Source organism: Manis pentadactyla, chromosome 10 (assembly GCF_030020395.1).
Source record: "Manis pentadactyla isolate mManPen7 chromosome 10, mManPen7.hap1, whole genome shotgun sequence".
Lineage (NCBI taxonomy): Eukaryota > Metazoa > Chordata > Mammalia > Pholidota > Manidae > Manis > Manis pentadactyla.
The window spans coordinates 95,843,149-95,857,086 of NC_080028.1; the positions used below are offsets into that span (position 1 = coordinate 95,843,149).

At 54.9% G+C, this 13,938-nt stretch overlaps 1 protein-coding gene across 4 annotated transcripts in view; it reads right to left on the reverse strand.

The window, feature by feature from the left end:
• Nucleotides 1-13,938, reverse strand: part of COL26A1 (collagen type XXVI alpha 1 chain) — a 168,696-nt gene that overhangs the window by 11,808 nt on the left and 142,950 nt on the right. For 2 of the 4 annotated variants that reach the window (XM_036904520.2, XM_036904519.2), the window contains exons 4-6: nucleotides 7,916-7,977; nucleotides 2,271-2,424; nucleotides 59-157 (exon numbers count right to left, since the gene is read on the reverse strand). In XM_036904520.2, the coding sequence (XP_036760415.2) occupies nucleotides 59-157; nucleotides 2,271-2,424; nucleotides 7,916-7,977 (315 nt within the window). The remainder of the gene's footprint in view (nucleotides 1-58; nucleotides 158-2,270; nucleotides 2,425-7,915; nucleotides 7,978-13,938) is intronic. The other 2 variants (XM_057487287.1, XM_036904521.2) reach the window with 1 other exon arrangement.

A 13,938-nucleotide genomic window follows, 5' to 3' on the forward strand; every position in this document is an offset into this window, starting at 1 on the left:
GGGAGAAAGCCCAGTCCCCTCCCTCAGGGGCCAAAGCCAGGTTGGGGGTGGTCCTTACCAGGAGGCCCTGCCGGGCCCTTCTCCCCTGTCTGGCCCCGGTCACCTTTGGAGCCTGGGGGACCTGCAGGTCCTGGTGGTCCCATCTGCCCCGGGGGCCCTGGGGAGAGAACGGCACGAGGCCTGAGAACACTGTGTGCCGAGCTGCCACTACTGGCTCCAGGCCTGGCCACCTGGGCTGTCCGATCAGACCTGCCCCCAGAAGCAGAGACCACTGTCAGCTCGCCTCAGTCATTATGGTTTGCAAACCCTTTTTGCACCTATTAACTTCTACGATCTCAAGAGTTACTCTTGTTCACATCTGACAGGTGAGGAAACTGAGGCTCAGAAAGGTGTGGTCTCTTGCTCAAGGTGGCAGAGCCAGGCTGCTGGTGAGTCAGGCCCCTCTCTCCACATCCTGCTGTCTCCCTGCTCAGGGTTGGGGACTGGGCTTCCCAATAAGGCCTCCTCAGAGACCCCAGGAAACCCTGATGGACACACCTGCTCAGCTCCAGGGTATCCAGGTCTCAGGGGTTAGTGAGAGTAGATGGGGAGGCCCTCTGTGTGACCCAGGGACAGTCCCTTCTCCCCCTGGAATGTCTGGAGAGGGTGCTCAGAAACGCTTGCTGAGCTGATGGAGGGGACCTGCCCTGGCTCCGCGGGCCCTTGTGCTCTACCTGTGACTGTGACTGTGGTCTGGGAGGAAGGGCTTGACACGCTGCTGGTTTCTGAAAGTTCCCACGGGCTCTCAGGAATTCCAGGGCTCGCCTGGTTATCGCCATTTGTAGAGGTTGTGCCCCACTTGGTGGCCATTTCTTGGAACTGCACTTTTGCTGGTGCAAAGGATCGCCCAGGAGCCCAGGAGCCCCAGGGATGAGAAGTCCCCTTCCTCCCCAGCTCCAGAAGAAATATGTGAAGAACGGAGGCACGGGGCAGCCTCCTGGGTGTGAGACCTCGGAGACGGAGGCTAGAGGGGTGAGCCAGGGGGTACAGAGTGAGATGGCCTCCAATTCCAGAGCCAGCCTCAGCTCACCCCTCTTCCCACAGCCTCCAGACTCTTCAGAAGAGTACAGAATATCTGCTCCTCTTCCAGCCCCAAGACTGGCCACTGGAGGCCAAATCCTACTGTTTGGGGGCCAGATGTCCCCACTCCATCTCCCCACTGGGCAGGTGCATAACAGAAACAGGGCAGGAGGCAGGGGAGGGGGTCTGGCATGTATGTGCTCAGCACTGAGTCTGGGCAGGGACGACAAGAAGCTGAGAGCTCAATTCGGAGAGCGGAGAGGGAGGCAGGGCGTCACCTGCAAAGGGCTGAGAATCATGGAGACAAGTGTCCCCAGTCACTAGGGGACCCCAGGGGTCACTTCTCTGAGTCTCAGTTTTCTCCTCTGTAGCCCCAAACCTTACAAGCTTACTAGAATGATTAGAAATTATATCTTTACAGGCTGGTGTGATACAAAGATATATAATAATGCATAGCACAGACAGAAGGGACACCAGCCTTAAACCTGAGTTTAACCACATTGACATGCCAGCTAAATGTCTGCCCAGGGGACAGCCCCAGAACAGTGCCTGGTACAAGGCAGGCATTCAATAATACCAACTACCATCATTACAATTATTTTTACTGTTCTACAGTCCCAGAGGGCAAAACCCATTGAACAGAGATGCAGAGAGAAGATGCTTAGCCCTGACTTTAAAATGTGGCAGGAAGAGAGAAAACAATTGGATGGCAGATGCCCTCCAGCTCTGGTCCGAGAGGTCAGTGAGGAGCCCCCTGAAGGTGGCAGGAGGCAGCAAGCTTCCTGTAAAATCGAGCCAGATAAGGCTGGGCTGGGGGCCAAAGTGTCAATGCTAAGGGGAGGCAGGGTAGTGGGGACAGTAGCTGTACTGTAATACAGTAAGGAATGGTGAGGACTGCAGCAAACCGCACAGACTGGACAGGGTCTGTGGGGCCCGCTGTGACTTGGCTGCGGCTGATTGTTCCAGGAGGGACTTGCAGGCCCACAGACACGTCTTCCATTAAGAGAAGATAGAAATCCTGATTTTCATGTGAAATTACTAAATTATTAAAAAGTAATTTTCAAGTTTTTAAATGTTAGCTCAATTTTTCAAAGTGCCATGTGGACGTATTTGATCCAGAGGGTCTACTGTGTGACCTACTTGTTGGGGCTCTGGGAGGCCATGCCCGGCCTCTTGGCTGACCTGAGCCCTCCCTTCCAGGCCCCACTCACCAGCTGGGCCTGTGGGCCTCCTTCGGGAACCCGGGTGGGCTAGAGGAATGGCATCAGGAAGGAAGTCCTCGTTCCAGGGTGGCAGGGTGCTCTGGGGGGTCGGCAGGTCATTGTCCGGGCCTGAAGGCTGCTCTGCTGCTTCCAACAGGAGAACCTGGGTCAGAGGGGCAGAGGGTCAGGACCCAAGCCAGGCCAGGGGCGTGTGAGCCAGCTGCCCGCTGCTCCTGGATATAAACGATCACGTCTCTCAGGGACCACGGCACCCCTTGCTAGAATGTCCTCCCGGCCCTGCCCACTCTCCTTCCCGTTTCGTGGGAACCCTCCTGGACCTGGGGCTCAGGCAGATCTCCATCAGGCGCTTTCAGAGTCCCTGAACTTCCCTCCGAGAGCAGCCTCCACTGGGATTACGTCTGTGGTTCTTCAAACAGTGACCACAGTCACCCCAACTCCACGGGCTGCTCCCAAGGGAGGGACTGGGTGCGCTTGTGCCCCACACTGCCTGGTTCAGGGCACAAACAACATGGTCTGGGAATGTTTGTGGATGACTGGATGGAAGGAAGGTCAGAGGGAGGGAGGGAGGGAAGAGTATAGTGGGCTCAGCTTGGTGCATGATTTTTAGCAGGAGTTCTGAAAAGCGTAAGGTGGCCATGGTTACTCAGGGCCAGCTTTAAAAGCAGACCTGTTCTCTCCTCTTGAGGGAGGCAGGGGTCAAAGACCAGGAAGACCCAGGGCCTGGGCAGAGAGGCTGTCTCCCTAATTAGGTGAACTGGGAGCCCAGGCCCCAGAGGCCCCAGCAAGTCCCTGCCGCCACCAGAGAGGCCAGCAGGGGGCGCTGTGCACCAGGGATCTGCTCAGGGCAGGCCAGCAGGTGCTGAGAACCTCAGTAGGCCCACCTGGGCGGAGGGGCCCTCGGGCCGGGTCAGATGGAGCCCGGCTTACCATGCTAGCCTGCTGTGCCCCTGGCCTTAGAGCTCAGTCTGCCGATGGGAAGGAGGAACCTGGGTCTCAGGGTCCCTCCAGCTCTTGAGAGCCAGAATCCTGCATCCTGTGAAATTCCAGGCTCTCCTCACCCCTATTCCCAGGAGGGTGGGGGCCTGTGTGTTTGGCCTCGCCCAGTGCCGCCCAACCTGCCTGCGCAGCCCCCAAGGTGTCCCCTGCAGCAGCTGGCCGCCACCTCCACCTGCCTCACCCCTCCTGGAGCCTCACTTACAGCAGTGGGGTGAGGACCTCACGCAAAGCCAACATGCCGAGCCTCCACCTCAAGCTGCAGCATCCCCAGTGTCCCAACACTTCATACACAGATGCCCTGTCCCTCCTGGGCCTCGCCTGCATTTCCTCCTCCCCTCTGTGCTCCAGCCACTCTGAACTTGCCCCGCACTGAAGCCCTCGATCTTGCAGGGCCCTCACCAGGCCCCTCTTCCCTCCTGAGCCCTGGGAAGGTCCTAAGACTCCAGCGAACTGTCTCATCTCCCCTGCAGTCGGCCAGAACTTCTGGGCAGCAGGGGGCCATGCCCTCCTGGGTGTGCCCTCCTCTTCTGCTTCATCCACTCTGTGTGCCAACAGCCAGTGGGGGAACCACCAGCCCTGCCCTGGGGAGTAGCCACCTCCTTGCTCTTGGTACCCAAAGCCCAGCACACGTTAAGTTGTACCCACACCCCAAGTCTCAGATCTCCACCTGTGTTTAGCAGATGGGCTGCAGACCTGTGAGGCTCCGGTGACCCCTGAGTCACTTCTCTAAGCCCCTCCCCTTTCTGGTCTTTAAAAGGGCCCATAAGGTGGAAGAGCCACTGTAGCCACACCTCAGGTGAGGTGGAAAGAGAAGCTCAGAGACTGCAAGTGATTTGTCCAAGGTCTCCCAGCACGTAGGCAGTGGGGCCAGAACCCCGTGCGACGCCCCACCCTCCTCCCCACAGCTCAGCCACAGCCTTTAGCCCCAGTGGAGAGAAGGGCAGCAGCTGGCTCAGATCTCATAGCAGCTGGGAGTGGAACCAGACCTCCTGACCCCCAGAATCCCCTTGAGGAGGGGAGGGTTATGATTCCTTCCACAACCACTGAGTGTCTGCTGGGAATCTCACTGGCCATGGCCAAGGTTAGTGGCCCTGGGGCAGTAGGTGTGAGGACAAGGATGAGGAGAACTATCAGGCCCTGGTGCCCCCAGGCTTGGGAGCAGGAGGGTTTGGTGAAGCTGATCCTGGCCTAGCTTCAGGGAATGTGGGATTGCCACCCAAACAATGGGGTGTTGTTTGTGGGTGAGAGAGGGCAGTTTGTGGGCAAAGGTGACCAGTACAGAGGAGTAGGTTGAGTTGCAGAGTCCTGGGGAGACGGCCAGATGGACATATTAAACAGGGAGAGGTCAGGAGCAACAGGGGCATGGGGCAGCTCGTAGGGATTAGGGGAGGGGCGTCAGTCCCGGGCTCCCAGGGTCAGGGCCAAGTGTTTTTTCATGGTAGGGCACCAGGCTCCCCTGTGGGGACCTGCTGCAGCCTTGCCCCTGCTTAAAATGCTTGGCTTACTTCCTCCTGGGGCACCTCCCCCGCAGACCCCAAGGCCTCCAGCCCACAGACCCGGGCAGAGGTGCCCTTGACTCAACCAAGTTAGCATCAGCCCCAGCCAAACGCCAAACCCTCCTGGCTCAGCCAAGGCCAACCTTGGGAGAAACTGATCCCATCCCTGCAGGGCATGAGCTCACCAGGGCGGGCAGCAGTGGGCGTGGGGACTCAGCCCAAGGAAACCAGACAACCGCCAGCCATTGAGGGCAGTGGACCTGATGATGTCACTGCGGCCTGGATGAGTGGCCAGGACACCACCCACCTGCACCAGAAGCCAGACGAACTCTTGGGCTTCCACGACCCCCAAGCAGGGAAATTCCCTCGGGCTCCCTCCCACTCCATGAGGTCCCTGAAGTCAGAGTGTAAACTGAGGGGAGGGGAGGAAGGAGAGGTTTTCCTGATAGCCTTCTGCACCCCCATTCCCCAACAGCCATTCCAGCCTGTCCCAGGAAAAGGGGGTGCCAAGAATCCTAGATCAGCTCCAAGGTCTGGATCCTTTGGGAACTCAGGCAACCGCAGGGAGTGAAGATGAAGTACACCCTGATGGCTGCCTGGCCCCTGACCACCCCCTCATCCCTGGCACCAGAACCCCCTAATTGGGTACCTGTGGGAATGCCCTAGAGGAGGAATCATGATTAGCCAGTTACTCATTTTCCCAGCTCCCTTGCAACCAGGAGGTGGACATAGAACCCAGTGCTGGCCAATGAAACATAATGAGTCTGTTGGGGTGCTTTATCTCACCTTCTACTTACTGCCATTGAACAAGGTATAGGGAGATGATGTCCTGAGCGGCAGCAGCCGTTTTGTAACCAGGAGTCACTGACCATGAGGACCAAAGCCAATACATTAAGAAGGTGGTGGGAAGGCTGTGAAGAGCCTGGTTTCTTGAACCACCAAACCAATCCTGAAACCACTGGACTTCTTGTTGAACAAACAATAAATGCCCTTAAGGAATAAGCCATCATTGGCTAGGTTTCTATTACTTGCTGTGGAATGAAGCCAGTTTCCAGGCCTCTAGACTGCTGCTGTCTTATGCCAGCTGTCTGGTTTCTGACTCCCTGCCTGGGGTCTGCCTTCCTGGCTCTGCCTTCATCCGCCTGACCCTTGCGGCTGACCCCAGCCATATTTTCTCTGACCACTGCAGCCCCACCTAGCCTTGGCACTGCCTCTGGGGCTACAGGGTTGTCCTGGCAGCTAGCCCAGCTTGTTCCCTGACCTCTCCAGGTTGCTGCCCCTCAGGGCCCTCTGACCTGGGCTGACAAAACTCCTAGGGACCCTGTTCCTCCAGAGGACACTTGGGCATGAAGCAGGCACGTGGATAGTGGGAAGTGACCCAGATAAGACCCAGGAGCTGTGTCTCCCATTCCCTATGTCCCCTACCTCGGAGTCTAGAAGGAGGGCAGAGGCAGCCACATCTCTGCTTACCCCACACTCAAGCAATGTGCACCCTCCCACCCAAGAACCACCTGAGCTCACCCCTCAGAACAACCCAGTGAGGCGCAGGGAATGAGTCCTTCAGTTTCCATTTCACAGGCAGAGGCCGAGCCGAGATGGGCCTGCCAAGGCAGAGCGGTTGCTGGGACGGGCCTCCTAGGCTTGGCTGCCCCAGCACATCCCGCTGTCCCTAACTGCACCCTGTCCCTGCAGCTCTGCAGAGGAGTCACGACTCTCGCCCTCCAGGCCAGAGAGCAAACCCTGCCCCAGCCCGCTCCCTCGGCAGATGGAGGTGGCAGGGTGGGAGGACCAGGGAGGAGCTGTCCCTGGTGGGAGGGCATGGGCGAGGGCCAGGTGGGCGGAGGACAGCTGACACTGTAGCATTCTCTCCCGAGGGCTGTGACTTTTAACACCCGAGGTGCTGGGCTGGAGCCAGGGCAGGATGTCAGCCAGTGCTCTGCCAAAGCATGCGGAGGCTTCAGGTGCCTAAGAAACGTCCGTCAGGCCAGCTGGCCTGAGTACCCTGTCTTTTCTAAAATTTTGGATACCAGAAATTCACCCCATCATCTTGCTCAGCACACTCCATCCCTCCCAGGGCTGCCCAGCCCCAGCTCCGTCCTCCTGGTGGCATCTGCTCTCTGAAGCCTTCCACCCCCACCCCCACCCCCACCCCCACTGAGCCATTGACCCCCAGGGGGGCACAGAGTCCCCAGCCCCCAGGCTGTGCTCAGGAGCCTGTGCTGCTGGGGGACCCTCCCACCCACAAAAGGGCTTGGGGACAAGGGAGGCCATTCATGCCCTGGGCTTCTCAAGCTCCACTCTGCACAGGTGTCTCCCCATCTGTAAGATGGGGACAGCAACATGGCACCAATGAAAACAGACCCTCTTCCTGTCCAGCACTTGACCATCTCCAAAGCCAGTTGCAGCCCTGCAAGGTTGGTACGTCAATCCATTCCACAGGTGAGGAGGTGGGAGCTCCATAGGATTCACCCAGACGCAGGGGGCAGCGGAGTCCCCACTTACGTCTGACTCTAAGTGACAGTCACCAACAGCTCCTGTCCTACTGAGCAGGTGCCCTCATGACCAGACTTTCGGGGCTGGAGGCAGGATTCAAGGGTGATTCAGGGTTGGAGAGGGCTGTGTGTGTGTGTGTGTGTGTGCGTGTGTGTGTGTGCGCGCGCGCCTATGTGTCTATCTGTGTGTCTGTTTGTGTCCTGGTATGTGTATGTTATGTGTGTGTGCCCATGTGTGTTCGGGTGTGTGTGTCTGCAGGGAGGACCCCTGCCTCTTGGAAGGAGCCAGAGGCAGGGCAGCAACCCTGGGCTGGGGGGTCAGTGCCTCTCTTCTCTTTCCACCAAAGGGTCAACCTCCAGGAGTCCCGCCTCCCAGCCACCGAGGCCCACACCCAGACCAGCTCACTATCTGGGATCTTCAGATCTCTTGTTCTCCCCACTCCCCTTTTCCAACCCAAGAGGCTGGCCCAGCCCAGAGAAGGCCACCAAGAGACACCAAGGCCCCAGCAGCAGTCATCCCCCAGGACCAGGCTGCTCAGGCCTACTGGGCTCCCTGGTCTGGGGTTTCCCCACCGACCCCTGATGCACAACCCCTTATGCCACCCCACCTCCACTAGCTCCCTAGGCCAGGCTTCCTAGGCCATCTGACCTTAGCCTCCAGCGTGGTCAGCCTCTCACTCATGTCGCTGAGCCGGGTACAGTTCATGCATTCTGAAAGAGAAGGATGGGAGTGGAATGTAGATCCTGGGGAGAGAGCAGCTGAGCCACCAGGATAGCCTCTGGGCAGGCAGGCAATGAAATCTCTGATCTGTTTGCCTGAAAAACTCCTATCCATCCTTCAGGGCCTTATCTTCAGTGCCCTGTCCTCCATACAGCCTGTTTGACCTCTTAGCTTCCTCTCTGAGCACCCACAGCACATTGTCCTGTCCATTTATTCAGCAAAGTGCCTGAGCTAGCACTGGGCCAGCACCGGGATGACTTGTCAGCCTGTGAAGACCATGAGGGCAGGGTCTTTGCCTATTTTGTTTGCCCAGAAATCTCAGTGCCTAGCACAAAGGAGGAGCTCCAAAAGTATCTGATAGTCCCTGATGGATGGTAAATGAGGTAAGGACACCAAAAGCCTGTCTGGAGTAGAGGAGGTGGTAATCAGGGAGGACATCCTGGAGGTGGTAGTATCTAAGATGAGGCTTGAGGGATTGGCCAGGTGAGGAAGACGGGAGAGGCCAGGTTCAGCAGAGGGAAGAGAGCTGAGGCCTGGAACAAAGCAAGAACAGACAGAGTCTGCCAGCAGCGTGGCTGAATTAGAGCACACCTGGGGCCACTCAGGCTGGCACGGGCTGGGTGCTAACACAGGAGGCCTGCCAGGTGGAGCTTTGGCAGTGTCCTGAGGCCAATGGGCAGCTGTCAGAGTGGGTGAAAGTCAAGGTCATATTTGCATGTTAGAAAGTGCGCTCTGGCAGCAGAGTGTACAGTGGGCCAGGCCTGGAAGCCAGAGAGCCCATCAGGAGAACAGTAACGGTCAACCCCCCAGGCATACGTGTCCCTGAGTTGTAATTATCTATTTATGTCTGTCTGCCCCAGAGACCGGAGCTCTTTAATGAGGAAATAGATGGTTCAAAGCTGTTCTAAACAGTTTTTATTGCTCCAGAAGTCAAGGGACACCTAAATTCCTCAGTCGGTTCAAAGCCTGGCCTTACAGAAACCCCATTCTGGCTAAACAGACACACAGGCACGGGAGAGGATGAGGATGACTCAGTGGGTCCCACGTGGTGTGCTTGGGTCCATCGGAGACCTCCTGGCCTGAATGTTCCTCAGCAGAGCCCGTTGCCCAACCCGCCCCCAACCTCCCCCATCCTTGGAGAAGCCCGGTCTTTGTTACTGGATGCAAATCACCTCATTAATGTCCCTGTTCCTAAGGTAGCGATTGCTCTTTGAGAGATGCAGGGGGGCTGCCGGAGATCTTCAGGCTCTGGGGATAGGTGGTGTAGGCTGTGTCCTCCCCAGGGCCTTGGGCCAAGGGGCTGACAAGGGTCTTCTGCTCACCAGCCCTACCTGAAGTTTACAAGACATCTTTTGTGGGCTGTCAGAGGCCCCACTTGCCCTCTTCCCTCACCCCTGCTCTGCGGAGCCCAAGCAGTGGTTTATAAGCATGTTTTAGGAACAGAACTCTTTTTCCCCTCAATAAAACCTTGTCAGTAACCCTGATACATAAAACAGATTAAAGACTGAAGTATAAACACTGAAACTTTAAAACAACTAGAAGAATGTATACAGTTGTCTGACTCTGGGACGGGGCAGGGCTTCATGAAGGACCAGTGGGGGGCGGGGGGAGGGGTTCTGGTTAAACAGAGGATTGAACTATGCTGCGCGTTTCCCCCAGCTCCTCCCAGAAAAGGGATGGTAAGGAAAGAATAGGTATAGACCACAAAGCAAAGAGAAGGACAGAGGCGAATTCTCAAAGGGCAAGCGTGGCCAGTAAATGAACCGCAGCCTCAAAAAAATGGAGGGGAGGAGAGCCTCCAGGCTGCCCTGAGGCTGCGACGGCCCCAGGCAGGTGGGTTGAGGGGTCCTCTCTGCAGACAGGGACCCACCTGAGGGGAAAGGCCCACAGGTGCTGATGTCTGTGGTGGCCCTTATGAAATCGCTGTGTCCCCAAAGGACCCCAGTCAATAAGGTCAAACCACCAGAGGACTTTTAGTGCCTCCCCAGGACTCCTGGGCCTTTGAAATATGCCTTCAATAGGAAAGGCAGGGATCAAAACAAATGGCCCCATTTGTCCACCCACCCTAACCTCCATCCATCCTCTACCCCACCCCGCTCCCATCCACTCCCATTGTCTGCCCTTGGAGCAAAGGCCCAAGAACCCTCCTGAGCAGCCTGTCCTGTGGGGAACAGGCCCTGACTATGGAGGACTTTGAAAAGGTGCCTTTCCTGCTGCAGCCCCAGCTCACTCGTCCACTGGGAGGACACCACCCCACCCCACCCGGGGGCTCGGCAGGAAGAGCAGGAGGCAGGATGGACTCCAGTGGGTTGTAAATTCGAGCCCCAGCTTCACCCAGGGTGCATTTCTGAGGCACTTGGGGGCCGCAAATAGCGTCTCCAGGGTCTGAGGCAACAAACAGGACTCTGTAGGAGGGAGGTCAGTGGAGGGCGAGCAGAGCCACGGGCTCTCGCAGGAACCTACTTCTGGAAGTGTGCTGGGCCCAGGCCCGGTTTGCTCTGGCACTGGGCACTCTGCTCGGCAAATGAGGAGTAGCTTGGCTTCATCAGGCACTGAGGGTCCAGCTCCCCAGCCACAGAGAGGCCAGGAGGCCAAGCCAGTGGGTAGGGGTGAGGCTGCCAGCTCGGCCTCCTCATGCCACCTGCCTGGGTAGGCGCTGTGACCAGGAGGGTTTTATGATTCCCCTGGCATTTATTTCATTGACAAGCAATTAAATTACATTGGTTTAACTTTCTCTAACTATTCATTGGAGCAGTGGAAACACAGCTGACAGGGCTGACCAGCTCTGTGACTAGACAGGGCCTCACCCACCCAGCTCTAGAACTCAGTTTCCCCTGGCTAAGCTGAGATCTCTGCATTTTTTGAGATTCTGAGGATGCCCCATTCCCAGCCCCTTTCCCTAGCATGTGCGTGTGTGCGCACACACACACACATGCACACACACACAGCACTGGGGACCACAGCACATTTCCTGGTGTCTAGGACATAGATACATAAACCAGTGTCAGGAAGTATTGCCACTGTGTATATATCAGACATGTAGATGTGCTGGGCACACCAGTGTGTGTATGTTTGTGTGTGTGTTTTCAAGACAAGAGACTGACGACTTGGTGCAGTCAGTGGAAAAAGAACTACAGAAACTGCTAACTCACTGTGTGGCTCAAGACGCCCTCATATGACCTCCTTGCACCTCAGTTTTCCCATCTGTAAAGAGGTTTCTGTTGGAATTGCTCCTGCCTCCTGTGCCCTCGGCCCTGGGCTCTCACTGCTGGGCTCCCTCCATCCACTGCAGGACGGGAGTTGCCAGTCCACCTGCCATTTGCCTTTGGCAGGCACTGCTACTGGTGATGGCTGTGCACCCAGGATTCAGAACCCACCTCCCAAACGAGGCTGGATTCCCAAGGCTGTACAGAAAGCTAGAGGTGGAGGTGCGACCACTGTGAGGCCTGGATCATGAGACCCCAACATGGCGCATGGGCAATTCTGTCCCCAGAGACCCAGCTCCCTCTGTGAGAGGTCTTGGAAATGAATCTGCAGGCAGGGGGCATGTGCAGGGTGGATGTCTGTCACCAACAGCCCACCCCAAGCAGGGCCCAGCTGGAAGAGACCCCTAAAATTCCCTCTGGAGACCTATGACCCAGCCCAAACTCCTAACCCTTGTTAAGAGAAGAAAGCTCCACAGAGGTCAGGTGCTGTGGGGACAGCGAGTGCGGTAAGCCTGGTGGGTTGGCCGTGAGTGCTCACAGGGGGCCAGAGGAACAAGTCCTGGGTGGCCTCAGTTTCCAAAATGCGACAGGAGCTGGGCTGTATGCACCTTTCTATCTTACTCACATAAGTCATCCCTGCTCTTCCCGAGGCCAGCCAGGCCATGCCTCTGGCTGGGGCACACCACCTGAGTTTTCCCCAGTTATCCAAGGCTTCCTCCGGTCTCCAAACCTCTGTACACACAGTTCCTTCCACAGGAAAGTCCTGTTCTCTACCTCCTCCTTTGTCTCACAATTCACCCTCACCTTTGAAAACACAGCTCTGACCCACCAGAAAGATACAATGGCAAATAGATAAGTTGCACGGAACCCTCAGGACTGTCTCTGAGGAGACTGGTTGGAATCCCCAGAGGACCTCCATTATCAAAATTCCAGGGAGTGAGAAGTAGTAGGGCAGTGTCAGAGGCGTGACCACAGGGGCTGGACTGCAGGAGGAGAGATGTGGATGGAGAAAAGACCCTGAATGTTTTGATCACTTTTTCACTTAAGAATTAAGTGACACCATAAATGTCAAGCAGGGATAGCCCAGCATCCTTGCCCCACTGGTTTCTAGAAAGCTGGTAGCAAGGGCTATACCACAACCTCACAAATCAGAGATTCCTCTCTGGGGAAACTGACAAGTTCAAGAGAGAGGTCCTGGAGACACAGTGACTTAGGATCCACTGCCAACTCCGGCAGTGAAGCCTCTGAGAAGATGAGCCTGCTGGGCTGTGGAGTTCAGCTCCCAATATCTGACTATTAAATATGCAGAGATAGCCTCTAACTCAAAAGACAAAGACCAAAGCAACAAAGAGGAAACAAGCAAACACAGGAAACAGAGACAATGAGAGGACAGAAGGAAACTTTAAAAAACAAAACAAAACTGTGATACCCTTAGAGAGATATGAGACATGACTGCATCCCTAAAGCACCAGGAAGTTATTTAAAAAGAACCATCAAAACACAAAATTGTGCTCTTAGAAATGAAAAAAAATAGCTGATATAAAATATTCAGTAAAAGGATTGGAATTTTCTAGAAAGTTGCAGAAAGGGGGCTGAGAAAATTGAAGGAAAGAGATAAGAAAATTAGAGGCTCAGTCCAGAAGGTCCAACATCTGATTAATTGGAGGTTCTAGTAAAAGAGACCAGAGAAAATAGAAGAGTTTCAAAGAAGTGATCCCTAAAACAGAAGGGATATGAATTTTCAAATTGGAAGAGCACACAAAGTGCAGGATAGCAATACAACTGACACCAAAAAGCACATCGTCATATAATCTCAGAATCCCAGAGTTAAAGAGAAAACCCTAAAAACCTCCCAAGATAAAATGAGGCCTCAGGAAAATGTCTGCAATCAGTATGGCATTAGACTTTTGAACAGTAACAATGGAAGCTGGAAGATAGTGGCGTTCTTTGGAAGGAAGAGGGTTTCCTGGCTAAGATTCTGTACCCAGTTCAATTAACCCTCAAGTCTGAGGGTAGAATGAAGGCATTTGTAGACATGCATGGCCTCAAAACATTTACACTCCACACACCCCTTCTCAGAAAGATGTAGAAGGATGTACTCCACCAGGATGGAGTAAAGTAGAGAACAGAAGAAAAAAACAGGGGTAGAAGGCAATAAGTTCAACATGGAAGAGAGACAAAGGAATATCCTGAGAAGGGAAATAAGGGAATGTCTCATTATGACAGCCTGCAGCAGGTCTGGAACACAACCCGACCACATTACGCCAAGAGATGGAGGGTTCTAGAAAGGAGATAGCCCCTGATGTGTAAGAACATAAGGAAAGGAGAATTAAGCTTCTTTTGGAAAACCTGGGGTGGATTGGTGATATGTCAAGTGATACACATCTACGACATAGCATAAAAAATAAACAAATAACAAAATGAAATTTTAACTTCCAGGAAAATTAGAAGTCTAAAGCAAGGAGAAGCACCTTGGTCTACTATATGAATCAGTAGTGAATATGATTTGCTTTGTTATAATACCCTAGTCATTGTCTATTGATCTAACCCAAATTGTGATACAATTATTTGGGAAGACGGGAAGACATGGAAGATGGGTCAGGGTTGCAAGAAAAGCACCAGAATCTTCCACAGGAGGAAGTCAACAGAAAATCTCCAAGATTAAAAGCCAGGAGAAATCACAACATATAAATGTTGGTTAGCACTTTGGAGGTAAGCCCTCCTTCCTTCAAAAACGTGATTATA